Source organism: Hypanus sabinus, chromosome 4 (assembly GCF_030144855.1).
Source record: "Hypanus sabinus isolate sHypSab1 chromosome 4, sHypSab1.hap1, whole genome shotgun sequence".
Lineage (NCBI taxonomy): Eukaryota > Metazoa > Chordata > Chondrichthyes > Myliobatiformes > Dasyatidae > Hypanus > Hypanus sabinus.
The window spans coordinates 120,910,422-120,923,288 of NC_082709.1; the positions used below are offsets into that span (position 1 = coordinate 120,910,422).

The following is a 12,867-nucleotide window of genomic DNA, read 5'->3' on the forward strand; positions in this document are numbered from 1 at the left end:
CTCTACCACTTCCTCTGACAGCTTGTTCCATATATCCACCAACCTCTGTGTGAATTAAGTATATTGGATGGACAACAGAAATGTTTATAGTTTATAGTTGATGAGGCAGGCTGGCGATCTCATTGAAACATACAAAATCCTAGCGAGATTAAATAAATTGTGCCCTTGGTTCCAGACACCAGGAGAAGTATCATTCCCAAATGCATTCCATTGAATCCCGTTAGAATTTTATATGTTTCATTGAGATCACCTGCCAGTCTCTGATTAAGGGGCTGGTGATTCAGGACTTCAGTAAGAAGGAGTTTCCTCGTGCAGAGAATACACCACCATCAGGCCTGTGGAGACTCAGTCACTACTTCTCTTCACGATGGACATTGATAGATTTTAAGGGAATGAAGAGAAAAGGGGTTGGTGCATCAAGCAATGAATGGTGAATCATTGAATATGATTTAATATAATTTAAATTGAATAATATCACTGAATGGTGGGTTAAGCGCAAGAGATCAGATGACCAGACAACAGCTTCTATTTCTTCTGGACGCAGTGAACATATTGACTGTGTTCAGCAACTCAAGCATGGAAGAAGCTGAAATGTTTTTAGGGTGAATAGTCTTGTTGAGGTTCTGAGAGGAGGGTACAGAACATTGATGAGAAGAAGAATGTACCAGAGGAAGAGGTGTGGCTGGGGCCCATGGAAGACATAGTGAACAGAATGATTTAGAGGCAATACCTGGACGGTGACGTTGCTACCTCTGTACAATGAAAATGTGCAGAAATCCTGAAGGCAAGCAGTCGGTAAGCTTGAAGGAGTTGTGCTTTAGTGCATCAGCTGAACGGAAAGCTTCCTCTGGATGATATGATCGAGAAACTGTTTGAACAGCATGAGAGGTAATTCACCAAAGCTTCAGGTCAATCAGCGAGCCACTACAGGAGCCCACAAACAAGATAAGGAAAAGTCTTAGACAGGTGATGCAGTATGGCAAGATGGCAGGTACAATCCAATGGAGAAACACAAGGCTTATTTAATTGTTCTCAATTGTTTAATTAGTGGATGCAGGCTCAAGTGTCTTGAACTGAAATGTTGACCGTCCATCCCCTCAGAGATGCTGCCTGACCCACTGAATTCATCTGGCATCTTGTTTGTTGCTACAGGTTCCATCATCTGCACTCTCTGTGTCTCCAACTAGGGGAATAGTCTGATTAAGGCACAGAATGAGTTGACTGCTTTCAGAAGGGACTGGTTTGCAAATTCGACCCAACTCACAAGTTCCTAAGATCCAATGCAGGGGATCATAGCAGACATGGACTTCCCGGTTACAAGCAAATACAGTGTAGCCTGAGCGCATCAAGCCAGATTGTAAAATACCATGGTGAACTTGAGAGCCTTTGAGATGATTCAGCAAGGGATAATTAGAAGAAATGGCTTAGTGACTTCAAACTGGACAGGAGGTAAGCAGAAAAGGAAAAGTACAAGGAAAAAGTGTAGTGTTTAGATACGTAAATAAATAAATCTTGAGATAATTGAATGTTGGCAGCAGATAGTACTGTCAAAGTCAAAGTCAAGTTTATATCATGTACAATGAAAAATTCACTTGCAGCAGCATCACAGGTATATAGCTTCACATCAGCAGCATTCACAAGAAAAGCATAAATTAAACATCAATTATACCCAATTTTTACAAGAAACTTCTAAGCTCTGCTGACTCTGACCTCACTTGTAGTCTGTGTGGAGTTTGCGCATCCTATGACCAATTGTGTTTTCCCAGGGTGTTCTGGGATTGGCTGAAGTGAGTGGAAGTGTCTGGCAGAGGAAGGATGCTACCGGACAGGTGAGTAGGGGAATCAAGTGGGGGGAATGGATTGATGGAGTTGCTTCAGGAGATGGTACTAACTTGGTGGGCATAATGGTTTTTTATAGGGTTCCTAGGAAATATGAATGCACCAGGTGTTGTGACTTCTGATACATCTTTATGCAGACCACTATCTTGATTTGAGAGTTACTGCTTTTAATAAAGAAAATTCTGCTAATAGCTCTACCTATATTACCTATGTCACTTGTCTTGACAAGGGGAATACTTAAGAGCCTTTTGATGCAATACATACGGACACAAATTGCCTTTATCTCTCTGATACACTGTAAATGCATCTATCCTCTTCAACTCATCCACTTGATGTGATTGCAGTTTCCAGCACTTTTCTTCCACAGTGATGCATGCACTGTAGCCAACCTTGGATAATTCTGGGTTACTCATTTCATAACTATACAGTCCTAGTAGCTCAGGCCTTTTCTGTTTAATCATCTGGGGACATAAGAACAATACAACCAGTGCAGTTGTCTTCAATTAAAGTCCGGCTTAGAAATGGGTGGAATTCCAACACATCTGGAATCAGTATTTTGGTCAGTAGCCAAGTTAAGAATATGTCACTGGGATTTGAAATTTGTTTCAGGACTCAAGTTCAATATCTTAACCTTCAGTGGGATTTGAGCAGGTTGGCTATGGAGTTGGAGGTCAGTTTGAGAAATAATCTTTCGTGATACCACCAGCATAAAACCCTGGTGACTGTGACTTGCCCAACTCATTTGTTTATAATTAATGGCCTGTGTCAACATTGTGTTAACAAAGAGCATCAGTTCATTTCTGTCATGTAACAAATGTTCTCCAAGCCTCCAACTCTATTAACCAGAAGTACGTTGGCAACTAATGATAAGGGATCCGCTAAATTCCCCTCTATCACAGGCCATTATGACATGGAAATATTACACTGCTCCTTCATCAGCAGTGGGTCAGAAACCTGGAACATTGTGACTGAAGGCACTGTATTTGTTCACAGGTGACTCAACACAACCTTCGCAAAGGCACCTAGAAATGGGCAACATAATCAGGCTTTAAAATCAATTTCTCTAACTCCTAAATGAACTCAAAAAATGAAGGACTTCCAGAAGTAACTGAATAGCAAGGATACATACAGCTGATCTAGCAGGTAAGGCAGATGTTCTCAAGGCGTGGATAACTATGTGGGACTGGGATATTATACCCAATACAGAAATATGATTAAGGGAGGGGAAGCTTCTTTTCCTCTGCAATCAGATACCTGAATGGATAATGAGCCCATGTACACTACCTTGCCTTTTTCTTCATTTTGCTCTCTTTTTCACTACTTATTTAATTTAATGACATTTATGTTATATTTAATTATTGGCGCATGCCAGTTATATATATCACTGGCACATGCTGCAAAACTTGTTGTTTTATGGCAGCAGTACATTGCAATCTATAATAATATAAAAACTATAAATGATAATAATCTTAATATATAATATATATTCCCCACCTTCAGTTCACATGAACGTCATAAGCTTGTCTCACAGAGGACTTGTGACTCATTCCTGCATTTCATTCCACCTCCCTCACCTATACCCATTCAACTTAGAGACATTATTCTCAGGACCCAATAAGGATTCAAAACAAACAGCTCTACTAGCCCCCCCCCCCCCACCACCCCAGAAATAGATCTTCTCCTTTTCTGATCTGATAGAACTCTCTGAAATTCCTGGTCATATCACCAGAAGAAATAATGATACTACCCAATAAAAGCAACTTTCCATAAACCTCTAATTGTTTTAAATTTTCATGCATCAGCTGACAAATATTCCTAAATTTTATTTTATTCATTTTCTAAAATCATGAAATTAGCCAAATAGTTAAATATATTCAAGAAGGAATTAGAGTTTGTTCTTTGGGTTAGGGAGCTCAAGGGTTATGATATAACTGAGGATCTCAGTTATAACCTGACTTCCTGAAAAAGTTGTTGACAAAGCAAGTTAATGATTAAAATTGCGAAACTGGCTTCTGCCCCTTCAAGCTGTAAATCTCCTGCTAGTAATTTATCTAGAACACCAAAAGGTAGTTGGCATCAGATGGATAAATTCATGTTATCATTTCTGTGGATTTGTCCTGGGCCCAGCATGTAAGTGCAATTATGAAGAAAGCATGGCAGCGCCTCTTCTTCTTTAGGAATTTGCAAGGGATTAGCATAACATCTAAAACTTTGACAAACTTCTATAGACGTGCGGAGAAGAGCATATTGACTGGCTGCATCACAGCCTGGTATGGAAACACCAATACTCTTGAACAGCAAATCCTACAAAAAGTAATGGATATGGTCCAGTCCATCACTGGTAAAGTCCTCCCTACCATTGAGCACATCTACACAGTCATTGTTGTAGGAAAGCTGCATCCCTCATCAAGGAACCCCACCACCCAGGCCATGCTCTCTTCTCACTGCTGCCATCATGAATGTGCGAGAACCTCAGGACACACAACTCCGGGTTCAGGATCAGTTATTCCCCCTCAGCCACCAGGATCCTGAAGCAGAGTAGATAACTTCACTCAAGTTCACTTGCTCCATAACTGAACAGTTCCCACAATCTATGGACTCATATTCCTCTACTCATGTTCTTGATATTTACTGCTTATTATTAATTGCTTTATTGTTATTATAATCTTTCTTTTTGCATTTGCACACTGGTTGTCTGCCTTGTTGGTGCTGTCTTTCTATTACTATATTATGGATTTATTGAGTATACCCACAAGAAAATGAATCTCAAGGATATTTATGGTGACATATATGTACAGATAATAAATTTACTTTAAACTTTGAACTTGAAATATACATGCCTGCTGAGGTCAAATTATGTTGTAACCTCCTAGCATTCATCTGTTCTGGCTACTTGCATGGTCACAGCAGTTTAAAGATGAATTTACCCACAGTCATAAGATGTTGGAGATGCTTCTTTCACATCTGTTTAGATTTTTTTTAATCTTCTCTGCCAAAGCTATCTCATCCTCCTTTTTGCCTTCCTGATTTCCTTTTTGAGTACAAATCTGCATCCTCTATACTTCTCTAGGGATTCACTTAATTCCTGTACCTGATCCATGCTCCCTTCTTTTCCCTGGCCAAGCCCTCAGTTTCCCTTGTCATCTGTAGTTCCTTGCTCCTACCAGCCTTGCCCTTCACTCTAACAGGAACATGCAAACTTTGAGCTCTCACCAGCTCACCTTTAAAAGCTTCTGACTTATATATGGGCCCTTTGCCCACAAACAACATATTTCAATCAACCTTGCATGCTCCTGTCTCATACTGTTAAAACTCACTTTGTCCCACTTTAGAACTTCAATCTGTGGATCTGGTCTGTCCCTTTCTACAATGATTGTAAAACTAATAGAGCAATAGTCACTGGTCCCAAAGCGCTCTCCCATTGCCGCCTCAGTCACTTGTACTACCTAATTATCCAAGAGTAGGTTGAGCTTTGCTCTCTGCCTAATCAGACTTCTATATATTGCCCAAGGAAACATTCCTGAACACACTTAACAAATTCCACTCTATCTAGGCTCCTAACAATATGACCGTTTCAGTCTGTGTTAGGGAAGTTAAAATCCCTAACCCATTATTCTTGCATTATTCTCTACAATCTCCCAGTGTATTTGCTCCTCTAATTCTCATTGACTGTTAGAGGGCTTTAAATATGTCCAGCTATGTCATCCTTCTTATTTCTCAGAAACACCCATAAAGCCTCACTAGACAATCCTTCACTAATTTCATCCCGAACTACTGCTGTAACATTCCTTTTCATCAAAAATGCAAATCCCCCTCCTCTCTTTCCTCCACATTTACTCCACCAAAAGCACTTGTTAAGCTACCAGAGCTTGCAGAATCAAGTTTAGTAACACTGGCATATGTGGTGACAATGACCCATTTAAGAACCCTTTGGCCTCTCCTCTGTGAATCACAGTGCTGCTCTTTGTCACAAGGGTTGGTGTGCCCTGCCTGCTACAATCTTGTGTCCTAACCCCTCCTTTGACAGAGGGGCTTTCATTCTGCCTGTTAATTTGGTCAAGTGCTAGGTGAAGAAACATTGAGAAGTTGGTCTTGGCAGCTGGATTGAATACACCCTTGCAGAAGACTTTCGCCTTGCTGTTCCTGGCTCCCTATAGCAAATGAAGCCCATGTGCACTCTGAACGCGAGAGCCCTCTTCACTCCTTTTAAAGCTTATGACTTTTAAGCCTTCTCTTCACACCTGAATCGAAACAACTTATGCCTCTGCTTGCTTGATTACATTTTATCAAATTGTGTTGAAGAACTTTGTTATATTTATATAGTTTAATTCAAATATCTAGATAACTTTCACTGAGCAAGTTGTTCCTGACTTATCATGATTAAGTTGTAATAATATGCTATTTTGCTCTTTTAAAACAGGAAAGCCTATGTGATTCTTATCTGAAACTTGTTTGTTTTGCCATTCCATTGATTGAAAGTACACCACAATTTCCCTTTCAACTCAGTTTCCGAAAGGTACCATTTCCTTTATGGACCTCTGTTTGTATGCTATGAAAATATTGAAAATTGACACTAACCTATCAAGAGGGCGGTTGGCACAGCTGCATTCCATGTCAGGAAGACAGGATAGAGACTATCTGATAAATCCTGACTTTCACAAAATAATCCACATATTTTGTTCACCTCTCAAATATTTGAATTCAGAGCTGCATGGAATCTTTTTAAATACTTCATCTTCTGGTAGAGAAAGCCAACTTGGCTTAAGTCAGTGGTAATATATTTTGAAGCAGAGTTTCCAATAGTGTCTGATGATTCAGTGCTCAAATTCACACAAGAACACAATTAGTAATACCAGAATTAGCTTTTCTGGCCGTTCAAGCCTAACCTGCTATTTAATCTGACCATAGCTGATCTATGCTGGGTACAGTTCCTCTTCTGTGCCAATTCCACAATTCTTCAAAAAATTTATCTCCTTTTTTTTGCTTTAAATACCCCCTGTGATCTAGCCCTGACAAACCTTTTGGCACAGAGCATTCTACAGATACATCAATCTTTGTGAGAAGAAGTTCCATTGCATCTCATTTTTAAAAGACTGCACCCTTAACTTTCAACCATGTCCCCTCATTTGAGACTCCCCACGTGTGGAATCAGTTATGGTGTAATGTTTGCCTTAGGGTATTTGCATCAGCAAGATAAACTCACATTCTTTTAAATGGCAAGGATCCAATCTTTTTAGCCACTTGTGATAGCACAACCTTCTCAACCAGAATTTATGTGTTACACGAGTGTGGCAGTGGACGAACCCAAATGCAGAACACAGGCGCGGAGACAGAGTTGGGAGACATTATTGACATAGCGAGCATGGAATCAGTATCCAGGAGTGATGCTAGACTTAAAACTGGCATTGCTAAGAACCATGAATTGCAGTTACTCACACCAGAGTCAACCAACAAACTGGTAGCTCCTTGTTGTGATCACAGGGTCTTTATCCTGCATTTTCTGATGGAAAGCAGGTGTGAGTAGTTAGTGGAAACTAAACGAGGGGATTGAGGCTCAAATCCTGAGGTAAATAGCAATGTGAGGGATTGCCAGAAAGGACCATGACTTTATGAGACACAGTCTCATGTGGCTCCTAAAGTGGCGATATCACCCCCCAGGGGTGGTGAGAGTTTCTAAGGGAGTGATAAAAATAAAGGGGGCAGTGGTAGGTTGCTCTCGGTAGCAAGGTGGTACAGCTGTGGAATTACAGGTATAACTTAAGAAGTGAAATCTTATAAGCATTTGATCCTCATTGCTTCATAACTGAATACAATGATCATGTGATCATCTCAGTCCTTTTTTTAGACCTTGCTCAAAGTGAGTTATAATTGTTGAAAAGCAATGTGACACTTTTGCACCTGGATATCATGAGAACTCTGGACTGAAGAAATCATGTTATTTCCAGGCCTAGACCGTGCATTATTTCTGTTCACTGCTGTAATACAGTGTTATCTAGTAAGATTTTCATACTCTAACCATGCAGTGATGCTATTCCTGTGAATTAGGGATGGCATTCAATGTGGTAAAATTCAGAATTTGCCATTTTGAATGGTCTTGACCACATTTTTCTAGCCCACAGCCCAAATGAGATATTGCTGCCTCACTTTACTTTCAGGTAGAGAATTAGGTTTTCCTGGAGTTACTATGATGTCATAACTTTCCCCTTTATTGGTCACAATGCTTGAGGTTGGATTTCAACAACAGGTGATTGACCAGGGTTGTTAATCCATGATGAAAATGGCAGAAGCAGATGAAACAATAACAAAATGTAGATGGTATCTTGTAGAGTATCAGAAATATGGATTTATACCAGCACCAAGTGACCAACAGCAGACAATGTGTCTGTTGTGTGAAAAAGTTCTTTTTCAAATGAGTCAATGAAATCATCCAAACTCCTTGAACAATTGAAGAGAATACACTCTGATAAAGCAAACAAGAACTTGGCTCTTTTTCAGTCATTTCATGAAAACTTTCAGAAGCAGAAGCTCATTGCTAAATCTGGAAAGCCCTGTATAATTGGAGAAGAACTGATTCAGTCAGCAGTAAAGGAGGTTATGAGTATGTTTTGCATAAGTCACCAGTCCAAATAATTAAAGTGATTCTGGTCAATGACAAGTTTGTTCAAAGATCAATAGATGAAATGTCTGAGAATTTGGAAGACATATTGTGCAACATATTTAGGAGAACAGAATTTGCTCTGCAGTTGGATGAGTTAATTTTGCCAGGCAATTTATCTTTGCTTCTTGGTTATGGTTGCTTCATAAAAGATGAACACATGGTTCAAAAATTGTTATTTGCAAGGGGTCTTGAAAAAGATATGAAGGAAGAGTCAATATTTTGGGTTGTCGAACAATTTTTCAGAGATGGACATTCCACTGACCTACATTCTTGGTTGTGCAACAAGTGGGGCACCATCAATGACAGGACGCCACCACTTACTTGAAAAAAACTGCACTTAACATAATTACAGTTCACTGTGTCATTCACAGATGACATCTTGTCACAAAAAACCTAAATGATTGGCTGCACAAATCATCAAATATTGTTATCACAGCAGTAAATAAAATTAAGTCCCATGCTCACAGCTCTGGACTATTTTGAGAGCTTTGTTTTAAGAATGATGAACGGTTTGAACGCTTGCTGTTGCACACAGAAGTCAGATGGCTCTCAGAGGAACTTACTTGAGAAGCTTTCATGTGATCTTTGAAACTGTACTAAAATTCTTTGAAGACTCAAATTCAGTAATCAACTCAAGAATATTATGTATGACAGAGCAGATTTGTCAGAATTACTCAGAAAGTTCAATTAAATCAATCTTAATTCATGCAAGGGCATGATGTGAATCTTATCAAAGTCAATTCTGTCCATGTTAACCCTATTTAAGTGCAACATTGGCCATGACGACCGTTTCCATTTTCTGAAACTCCCTGAGTCACCAGAGAAAGAAAGAGTACTCAATGGTAATCTTCAGGTGTAGGTCAAAAGGGTGAGATGCATAAAGACCTGTCAGAGAGGTGACAAGATCTTCTGTCCAACTAGTTTCCAAATTGGGTAACAAATCCAGTTCTGAACACTTCTAATGAGGAATTAACTGGAAGGATGGAGGAAGAACTGATCTCACTACACAATGACTTTGAGCTGAAACTGAGATTCAAAAAGAAATTTCAACACTTTTAGTTGCAGAAATAAATCTCTGAACACTATCCTGCGCTGTGGAGAAAGGTCAAGGTGTTATTTACTGACTTTCCAACATCATATTTAGTGGAGAGCAGCTTCAGTGCTGTCACCCAATCCTTTCAAAGTGATGAAACAGACAACAAATTACTGAACGTAGGGATCTGGCACTGTTTCTGAGTGACATTGAGCCAGATGATGATCACTGCACCATCCAATCATCTCACTGAAAGGTGAAAAAGCAACGAAGCAAAAATTAGTTGGACATCTAATATACACTCTAAAATTGTTAATGAAAATTATATTTACTGTAATTAATGAAATAATTTTTTGTAGCTTTAAATAGACGAATAATTTTTGCAATTATATGTCGCTGCTTTGAATTTGCAGTTCCTGTTTTCTTTCACTGTGCATAATAAATCAAAATTCTTTATAGCTATAATGACTGGAAAGGGTGAATGGGTTTGGTCTGGGAGCCAAAGGGGTGGTAACCTCAGAAAAATTGGGAACTACTAATCTAGACAAACACTTGCATTGCCAAGGCATAGCAACACACTGATACGCACAGTGGCTGGTATGAACAATGTGGGCCAAATGGCCTATTGCTATGCTGTATAACTCCATAACTTTACTGTGCAAAACACAGGGCACCTTTACTAAAGTATGGCTCTGACAAACAAGTGAATTAATAAAATTGCGCAGACTTTACCAAACCAAAATGCATTAAAGTGAATAGTTTTATTAAAAAAAATTAAAAGTGGAAAATAATTATATTCTATCACACTGTCTGATTGCACTGGTTTATGGAAGATTTAATGTTGGTGATTATGAAATTAATCTCACTGGAAACCTGAAGCTTAACTGAGCTGAAGTAATTTCAAATGCATTTCTGAGCAGTTTCTGATCCATGCCTAAAGTAGAATCTCATCTGCACTCTGTTCACAATTTTGACTATTTGTTCAATACAAACACACACATAATTTAGTATTAATGTCACATTACCTTACAAGATAGGCAACTTTTATTTTATTGGACAATTAAATCATCACTTATTGAGGTGAATGAAAGCCCATCGATATTGGCCAGGATTTCACTGTAGTTCCTCATTTAGACAGATTACAGAACATCGAACAGTACAAAACTGCACAGGCTACTCAGCCCAGAAAGTTGTGCCAATCCTGATGCTAATTTAGTTTCAAACTTTCTCCAGTTATAACCATCCAGTGAAAGAACAACATTCAGGTTTAATATTTTACTTCTATTTAGGTGCAATCTTTCAGATTGGAATGAAGGATCCAATGTTTTGAATTTAAAGTAATTTTTTTAAACCTTTATTTGCTGTTAACAAAATACTTACCGGTAAATTTCTGTTTTCCCGCTAACAGCAAGCTCTACAATTGCCAGCAGACTTATCCACACGCTGTGTAACATCTTTCTCTTCTATAAAACACTTCACAGGGGCAAGCACAGTTTAAGTGCTTCCAGCTGGACAGACTTCAGCTTCTCTTTCTTTGTCTCCCTCTCTCTTTTGCTATCTTTCTCTCCCTCTCTCTCTTCCTTTCACTCACACAAACATGTGCACACTGTTTCTGGTGGTGACACTGTTGCACTGGAAGGAACCTCTCTTGTTGATCTTATTCTATACTCCCCTTCCCCCCATACAATGCATGGTAGTTATGTAAATGATACAACCTGGCCCCCTCAGGAAACCACTTAGTGACGTTTCCACTCTTTGGATTGCCAGCAAATCTGGGGGCTGAGCTCAACAAATTTGTGTGTAAAGTTTGCAGTAATGAATTACTGGGATGTAGGTGGCTCCCAGCTCTGCCTCCCAGGGACAATAATGGACTGAATCCTTGCAGCTCTTTCATTTGGAAACCACAGTGAAAGCCTCATCAAACTAATAAATCTCCGCAGAAAGATTTTGCTATTGATTTTCATGCAAGTACAAAGTCTTCCTATCCTTTAGATTTCTCAATTGAAACAAGTTTTACTTCGTGCAATTACATTCAACTGGTGAAGAGATAGGCACTGATTTACCCTGACTAAAATTATTGCAAGGAGTCAAAAACACAATTGGTGCGAAATTGCTTTAAACTGGTGAACAATATGTATTACTTTGCCCTGATTAAAATAAAGGAAAATTATGGCAATAAAAAGCAAAAATACACTTGGTTTGTACCTCTTTCCTGGCTTCTTTCTGTCTTTGAGTTTTACATTGTCATACCTTTCTGTTTTAGAGTTAAATTTCCCTATGGTCTTTTACAGATGTCTAAAATTGTATTGAATATGATTTCATAACAGTCAACCTCCCCAAGTTCTTTGCTCTGTTTCTAATGGGATGTTAATTTTCATGTTACACTTCGCAAAGTTAGCTGTGGATTCTCCTCAGCATGGGTGGAGTCATTGATCGAGCCACTAGTGGACTGTGACAATCAGGAGCTCCTTTCCTGACTCATAGCGAAAATGAATTCATGTCCAGGAGCGGAATAGTAGAGATGCCGTTGTGCAAGGCCAGTGACCTGGGGCTGTCTAAGTGAAGTTTACTCATTCTCCCTGTGACGGCGTGAGTTTCCTCTACGTGCCACTGTTTCCTCTCACAGTCCTAAGCTGTGCTGGTTGGTGGGTCAAATGTAAATTAACTCCAGCTTATAGGTGAATGGTAGAATCTGTGGGGAGATACAATGAGATCAGTGTAAATGAGTATTTGATGGTCAAGGTGTGCTTCTGTACTATGTCTCTCTGTTATTCTTTGATCTAAAATCATGTATTACTTTGCACCACAGAAGGCGGCCATTCAGTGAACTGAGTTAGAACAGCATAGAACAGTACATTGCATTAAAGGGGTCTTTGGCCCATAATATTGTGCCAAACCAGCTAAAAAGTAATACAAAAACCCTCTAAAAAATGATCTTTTCTACCTACACAATGTCCTTATCCCTCCATCCTCCTCATACTTATGTGCCTATCTAAATGTCTCTTAACAGCCCATAATGTATTTGCCTCTACCAGCATATCAGGCATCCACTACTCTGAGTAAAAAAACTTACCCCTCACATCCCCTTTGAACCTATCCCTTTTCACCTTCAATGCATGCCCTCTGTTTCTACCCTGGGAAAAAGACACTCCCTGTCTACTCTATCTGTGCGTCTCAAACTCTTATAAACTTCTGTCGGATCTCCACTCAGACTCCAAACGGTCCAGTGAAAACAACCCAAGTTTGTCCAGTCTCTCATGATAGCTCGTGCCCTCTAGACCAGGCATCATCCTGGTAAATCTCTTCTGCTCCCCCTCCCTGGCCTCGGCACCCTTCC

At 39.5% G+C, this 12,867-nt stretch overlaps 1 protein-coding gene across 1 annotated transcript in view; it reads right to left on the reverse strand.

Annotated features, from left to right (window-relative positions):
* egfl6 (EGF-like-domain, multiple 6) overlaps positions 1 to 11,015 on the reverse strand; it is a 76,444-nt gene extending 65,429 nt beyond the window's left edge. Inside the window, exon 1 of the mRNA XM_059968052.1 lies at positions 10,911 to 11,015. Coding sequence (XP_059824035.1) covers positions 10,911 to 10,984 — 74 coding nt within the window. The 5' untranslated portion in view covers positions 10,985 to 11,015. The remainder of the gene's footprint in view (positions 1 to 10,910) is intronic.
* Positions 11,016 to 12,867: the final 1,852 nt, after the last annotated feature.